This window comes from Eurypyga helias, unplaced genomic scaffold (genome assembly GCF_000690775.1).
Source record: "Eurypyga helias isolate BGI_N326 unplaced genomic scaffold, ASM69077v1 scaffold10613, whole genome shotgun sequence".
Taxonomy (NCBI): domain Eukaryota; kingdom Metazoa; phylum Chordata; class Aves; order Eurypygiformes; family Eurypygidae; genus Eurypyga; species Eurypyga helias.
The window spans coordinates 47480-54902 of record NW_010243207.1 but is presented as its reverse complement, the minus strand read 5'-3'; the positions used below and the strand labels follow the sequence as shown (position 1 = coordinate 54902).

General features: G+C 48.7%; 1 protein-coding gene across 1 annotated transcript in view; it reads left to right on the top strand.

The window, feature by feature from the left end:
* The first annotated feature begins 727 nt into the window (after window positions 1–727).
* Window positions 728–7423, top strand: part of LOC104507895 (USP6 N-terminal-like protein) — a 22487-nt gene continuing 15791 nt past the window's right edge. The window contains exons 1-4 of the mRNA XM_010149328.1: window positions 728–793; window positions 1299–1384; window positions 2194–2236; window positions 2979–3059. Of these exons, the coding sequence (XP_010147630.1) occupies window positions 728–793; window positions 1299–1384; window positions 2194–2236; window positions 2979–3059 (276 nt within the window). The remainder of the gene's footprint in view (window positions 794–1298; window positions 1385–2193; window positions 2237–2978; window positions 3060–7423) is intronic.

Sequence of the window (7423 nt, the reverse complement as noted above, 5' to 3'; positions counted from 1 at the left end):
TGTGTGTATGGGACGAAGTAGAGCAGTGGGCACAGACCTCGGGGAGCTAGACTGGGTCTTGTTTAGACCAAGGCTGGTTCATCTCGGAGTAGATGGGGACTCTGTGGTCATCTTGCTGCCGAGTTACTTTTCTTTTGGGGGTGTGTATAGATGGTAATCGTCTAGTGGCCAATTTAATTGCTGCGTGCACGCTTCTGTAGGCAAAACCAACTCCTTATACTGTCTCCTTTGATGTTAAATCTGCCTTCGGATGCCCATACAGAGCATCTCCTGGCTTCACATCCAGAGCTGGAGGGGAAGAGCATTGTGGTTTGATGTCATCCACATGAACGCTCTGCAGCACCCAGCTGGTGTGTGACCTGTCCACTGCAAGGGCTCTGTGGCTGGCTTCATATTTTGATTTAGAAGCATGCTGTCTTTTGTACAGGCGTGTGTGTGCCTAAGAATAAAGGCACAGTGTCTTGTCTTCCAGCAGACAAGCTTCCCTCTTGCTCAAGTTCAGCTATGTCTCTGTGCAGAGTGGGGAGCTGGCAGTTCTGCTGCAGACAGGCAAGCTCTATGCATGCTTTGTACAGGGGCTTTTCAACCTCAGCCTAATTTTAGCTATGGGAAGTTGTCAGCAAAGGTTTTTTCTATTAGCACTTTCCTAAAATACTTCCTTGCTGTGTACACATTTACACATTACCCACCTCTCCCCTCTTTTATTTTTTGCCTTACAGCTTCTGACATGAAGAAAGATATAGAGTCTTTAATAGCCCAGGAAAAAGCAGAGATCGTTGCCAAGTATGAGAAGGTACCAACCTCCTGTTTCTCCCTGACATGCTGGCTAAGGCTGAAGCTATTCAAACAATTAGGAATGCTTCGAATAAGCACTTTTGCCCTCCCTGCAGGCATCGCTCCAGAAACCCTCATGCCCTCAGGCTTTATGCCAGCTCTCCCTACCTGCTTCTGCCTGCACATCCCCGGAGTTTCACACTGATCCCATGTGTGCTCAGCATGATACTGAAAGGTCCTGGGCTTATGGTGTTTTAACTCTCCCTTAACACCAGGATGGCTTGTGCCCAACGGCACTGGTTTCTCTGATGCACAGCCCTTCCCAGCCCATAGCCGAGGCACATCAGGATGAAGTTGTGCATTTTTCTCTTGCCTGCGTTGTATTTGTCTCTTCAGAGCAGGTTTTGCTCTCCTGGCTCAATGCCGTCTAGCGTGTGGGGAGAGAGGGATGTAGGCACTGGGGTTGGGATGCAGGCACTGGGGCATTGCCGATGCTGGCTCACAGATGTCCTTTCTGCTTTCAGGGCAGGCAGGAGGGAGCTCAGATTGACCCATGGGAAGATGCCAATTTCACGCTGTATAAAGTTACAGACCGGTTTGGATTCCTGCAGTAAGTCCTCCTGCCACCTCCTGTCCTCTCTGATCCAGGTGTCTGAACCATCTGTCTACACCGAGCATGGCAGACCCAGCGTCTTTCCTATAAGCTGCTCTGTGGCTTGATCTATCCCAAGTGCAAGAGGAAAGACTAGATGTGCCTCCTCCCTCAACCACACATGTTCAAACACTCTGGTTCTTTGAATCTGCTGCGAAGCAAGGCTCAGGAATGGTTTCCCATCACAAGCCTGGTGTCAGAACATGCAGGCTGGTGCTCCTGTGCCTCTCTGGAGGCCCATGGTGGGAGGGGCTCTTGTATTTGCACCTGATGATTCAGGGAGGCATAGGAGGAGATGAGAAGATGCCTGATCAGTCTTGGTTCCCTTAGGAAATTGCCATCTTAAGCAAAGTACAGATGAATTAGATGCATACCCTGTGCCTGGGAAGAATGGTTAAAAGATCTATCTTTATTCCAAATCTGAACAAAAAGTTACAATATTATTTTGTGTGCAGGAGAGGGTTTTCCAGAAATTCCCTCTACCCTCCTTAATTGTTGATCAAGTGTGTATTGAAGTGTAGCTTAATGCCCAGGATTTCCAGTGATGTCCAGTGCTTGTTTACGCCCCAGCAGCTCCCGTAGGATAGTGGGGTTTTGGCTGGGTGCTTCCTCTGCCTTTTCCTTGTTGGGGACAGCTGTGGGAAAGGCACAAACCCCCTGAGCTGTATCTCCTCACATGCCCAAGGTGGTCCCTGAGCTGCAGCACCCTGTGTTCCGCTGCATCCTTTCTTGCCCATATTGTAACAGGTGACCTCTTGCTTTTCCAGCGAGCAGGAGCTGCCGATCCGCACGGCCTTGGAGGAGTTTATTGTTGCTGCCGTCTCCATCAGTCTCCATCATCGTGGGTGTTGGATCCTTGTCACACCAGCTGGGGAGGGGCTGGGTTTTGAGGAAACAAATCTGCAAGCCAGAGCGAAGCAGGCAGCCAGCGCCCTCTGGTCACTGCTGCACATGCAGAGGTGGGATCTCTGCACGATGCCTGGCGGTTGGAGCTTTTATTTTGCTCGGTCAGGCATCTTCCCTACCCCACACTGCACTGAAATCGCACCTTTTAAAGCAATTTTGGGCTTTTCCCTCTGCTTTGGCACAGTGCTCAGCAGCTGTGGCTTGAAAAGGGGGTTGCACATATTAGGGAAAGCGATGAGGATTGTAGGTAATGGTCATCTCCATCCTCATCTCCCCTGAGCTGGGAGCATGTCCTCTGTTAGGATTCTAACTGGGACTTAGTAGCACCTCGTTTCTGCCAGTCTGATATGATGATACTATCTGAGGCTAGCTGAACCTGCAAAGGATTTATTGTCAAGAATACTCCTCTTGGAAATGCTTTCACCATGTTAAGTCTGTGTGTCTCATTGTTTTTACCAATGCTGCTGTAATTACCACAGGTTGAAATTGCCACTTCTTGTAAACACCTGTGGATTATTCCCATCCCCAGTGCCAGGTCTTTGCATAGAAGTGTAAACGTAAAGAGAATGAAGTTTTGTGTTTTCAGGAGGTATCTGTTGGGGTTTTTTGTCTTAAATCTGTCTTGTCTTCTTCCCCCTTGCACCAGCAAAAACAGCAGGAAATCGAACGTGTGGACAAGTGGCTGAAGATGCTGAAGAAATGGGGCAAATACAGAAACAGTGACAAGGTAAGGAGGACAGTAAAGAGCACGTGTCCGGAGGGAGGGGCATGGTACCTCCTTCCAGGGAGTCAGGCTTTTGAAAAGTTGATAGAGAAACCAGAGATCACTGGAAAATATTGCCTAATTCTACCTGTTAGTCTTTAATATTTTAAATCTTTCCTTGAAGTTGCTGGATTATCAGTCGCGGGAAAAGTCCTGCTCTGACTAGCATCGTTTTAAAAATGGTTTCCTAAATGCTGCTGATGTTTTTGCACTTCTGCTTCCCTGTGCAAGCAGGAGCACAGCAAAGATGTTTGTGTGCCCAGCTGGGTCCCTGCCCTGAGAGCAGGGGGCTTTGCATGCCGTAGGACACTTCCATGTCTCTACCACCTGGGAACGGAGTGGGAGATGTGACTCATACGGTCCACCTGATGTTCCTCGTAATTCTCCCTGGAAGAAGAATTATTTGTCTAAGACAAATAAAACTAAAAAAAGAAAACCAACAAAATCTTACCTTCGATACAGCAGGGATTGGAGTGGGGATAGGCTTGTAGTTTTATAATCTTTCTGTTAACTTCAGGGTGAGTCTAATTATTTTGTGCTGCTCCATGGGCAAAAATGGAGGCTCTCCTGTGGCTTTGGTTTTTCTAATTAGAAGTTAGCACTAATTGGTTGGTGGCCTTGTGCGTAAAACACCAAATTCCAGCAGAGTGCAGGGATTTCTTTCAGGTCCTGGAGAATCTTTGGGATGGTTAATAAGTGTTTTGAGCATGCTGTGGCTTCACTGCATCAGCTCTTGGGGGCAAACAGGATCCGGGGTGAGGGGTGTGGGGAGCAGTAAATATTTTGGATTTGCCTAATTAGTGGGTGTGTTAAGCACGCTGCAGCCCACGTTGCTCAGGTCGGCTGGATGGGGAGGGGCTAAACCGGCAAGCAGGTTTTGAGGGTCTTTGGGTCAGAAAATCACAGACCTCTTGAAGTGGAATAAATGATGCTCTTTATAACAGCCCGTAGATGGTTGATGACTAGGATCCACAGACGTGGCATTGTCCCCGTGCTGGGGGACTGGAAATGGCTGTTCCCCCTCCCAGCAAACGGAGAAGCAGCGCTTGGCCCCGGGCAGGGAAGGAGCAGTCTGGTGACCCCAGGGAGCAGAAAGGAGTTTTGGGTTTCATCCCATCCAGCCTAACGCCCCTCTGCCTTGTGCCGGGGCAGATGCAGGCAGGAAGGTTTGTGCATTGGAGCAGCCACACAGTATTAAGTGCAAAGACCCTGAGCGGCCCAGAAAAAGTGCTTTTAAAAAATGATAAATTTAGGTTTTATCCTTCACCTGGATGTGCGATCCCATACTCTTGTGTCAGGAGCGTGGAAGCTGCTCCTCTGCTGCCGTGGCTGGATGCAGCTCAGATGTGGTGTTTCATGGACCTTAAGCTGGGATCACTGTCATGCCCTTCAGATGGCTGTGGGTTTTTCTAGCTAAGTAAATGTGACAAGCCTTCGATCTAATTTTTTTCGAGTGGAGTGGGCTGGTTTTGTTCCCTCACTGAGCATTCAGGCTGCCACATCTGCACTGCATGTTTCCTTCAGATTTGTTTTTGGCACTTTGCTGACGTGATGGAAGCCTGAGTGTCACAAGACAGCAGCTCTGTGTTATTTTAAATGCAGGCTAGGGTGTCATCTTTGTGGGGGAAAAGAAAAATCTTACTGAAGACAGGAGCCTTCCCTTTGATGTCTATTTTGATAGACTGCACTTTATTAGAGGAAAAAGCATCTTGTTCCTTGTTTCACAGGGAAGCTGCCCTGACTTTGGCTCTGCTCAAATGATGTAGAAACCCGTCTTATTTTACAGGCTGGGACTTTCTGGACTTCAGGGCCAACCTTTTGAGTCCCAGTTCATGTGCAGGAGCTAGTGGAGAGTGGGCTACAATGAGTGCTTGAAGAGGTACCCTGGGCTTTATCAAGCAGGCTGTTGTGTTTTGCAGCATCTTAGTACCTGATCGGTGGTTGTCTCGGCTTCTGAGCTGTGAAATGGCAGCAGGAGGAGGGAGGTTGTGTACCCATCCAGGGCACTGACCCCATCAGCAGGCGAGAAAGCAGCCTTTTCAGACCCCCAGCGCGAGCCATCGTCAGAGATCAGCAGGCTTTGCTTTCTATTCCTTCAGCCGCTGCCAGTGCGCATCCCTGCGTTCTGCCGGTTGCAGTCTGGGTGTTGTGGCTGTCACAGATTATAGGAAATAAGGCTGTAAAAAAGAAAGCCCTCAAGAGGAGAGCCTTTTACAGTCCCTAGCCCAGGATGGCCCGGCTATGCCTTACATCATTCCTGGCATAACCTGTTTCAGGTTGAGCAACAAATAGGATTATCGTAATTGAAGTGATGCCCTGGGGCTCCTTGTGCTCATCACCACATCAGATCTGTCTCCATCTCTGTTCTAGACACATTTCCTAGCGATCTTACTTAATTTCAGTAGCAACAACATCCAAAAGCTGACACCAGCACAATTCCTGGCATGGATGAGGTTAGACTGCTGCAGTGGTGCCTTTTCCTGACTGTACTTCCATGAGGGGAAGGGTACGAAACCAAAGGAGTCCGTGCAAGGACCACAATACTGTGCAGAGTTAAGGTACATTAAACCTGCAAAGAAGTGCTATATTGTGTAATTCGTGGTTCAGCCCAGGAAGGCTCAGGTGGTCTGTCCCTTCTTCACTGCTGTTTTAAACCTGAGTTTAAATTCAAGCCTGACTCTGCTTGGGAAGGTTAGGAAATGGTCAGTGCCATGTAAGAATGTACACAGTTAAGGCAGCACAGTTTTTCAGAGAAAAGAGGTTGTGCTGCATTCACTCCAATAGTGGGATAATTTATCCATTGTAGCCTGAAATAAGTGGATTTCAGCCAGAAGTATCAGTCCTAGGAAGAGGATATGACCTCCGCATCATTTGCAAGCTGCTGCTTGCTGCTGGCCCTGTGGGATGGGACCTTTAGAGAGGGATGTATTCGGTCAGAGATGTCTGGGTTTTAGGCAAAGCCTGTCTTTGTGCACTTTAGCCTTGTCTCTGCTAAGGTCATGGTAGTGCACGGCGCTTAATCCAGCGCATGCCAGCAAAGCGGTTTAGGATGAATCAGGACTCTGTATGGACTGACATGGACCCCCAAGCGTGAATAATCTGCCAATGCTGGGGAGAGACAGCAGACATTTGTAATGTCGGGGCGGTTGAAGTCAGGTCTCCTGCCCTCAAATGCTATGGGGAAGAAAGAGGGTTGTGCCTGGGAGCTGCAGGGTGATTTCTGCAGCTGGTTTTTGCCATTTTGGAAAGGCAGGTAGCATTTTCCTCTCCTCCAATGGTAGCCATGGTAATAAATGTAAATGCCCACCCATGACACATCAGCTTTAGGGTTTAAATTTGTCCCTGCTGTGCTGCCAAAGCCCCCCCAGACCTGCTGGCACCCCATCCAGCATAGCCAAGGCTCCAGCTGCAGGGACAATAGCTGAGTTTGTCCATACAGAAAGAAAACCCCACGCACAGCAAAGCCCAGGCTGCTGAGTGTCTTGCACAGCCACATCGTCAATCAGCCAGCTTCATGGTACAAAAATGACCTCTTCTCCGGGGGGAGGTGTGGTGGTGGAGGAGGAGGCTTCACCCACCACTCCAGGAGATTTTCACAGCTCAGCTTCCCTGGCACATCACTGGTGGAGGAAGTGAAGGAACCCTTCCTCTCCAGAAGGATCACTCTGAGCCCTAAAGGAACTGAGAAAATGGGGCTGCCCCCACTTTAAGATATTGGAGATATATGGAGGGTATACGAAGAGGATTGAAAGTGAAATTGCCATGCATACCCAAAAATTTGGGCATGACTCTTGCAGTCTTTTCCTGGTGGACCACACACAGGGCTGAGAAGCTAACAGTGACAGGTTCCAAAACGTGTAAGTGTGCCAAAACGTGTATATTCTGCTTTAAAAAAACAACCCGCCACTCCCAAACATTTTTTAACTTCAATGTCTTAACTGATGCAAAATCATGTCCTGTATGTAAAGGCACTGACTCCACTCCTCTAATTAAAGCCCTGGCACACGTGGTTGAGTAATCCTCAGAGGAGACCTCCGATGCAGAGGATGGACCTCAGGTCTGTACTTCTGGAGTCTTCCCTATTCCATCTGCTAGAAGGAAAGTACATGGGGAAGGGGGTAGATGGAGATGGGGTGACGATGGCCTCTTTGCTGTGAACTTCGTATGTTAAAGCCTAAAGAGCCTCTTTAAGCTTTTAAGAGATGATCCTTTGGCAAAACCCAGAGCAAGTATTAAACACTGCGGGTTCTTTCCCTGGCTCTGACACAGCCTTTCTACACAGCACCTTGAGCCGTTGTTTCAACCACCAGCATTTCCGTCCGTGGGAC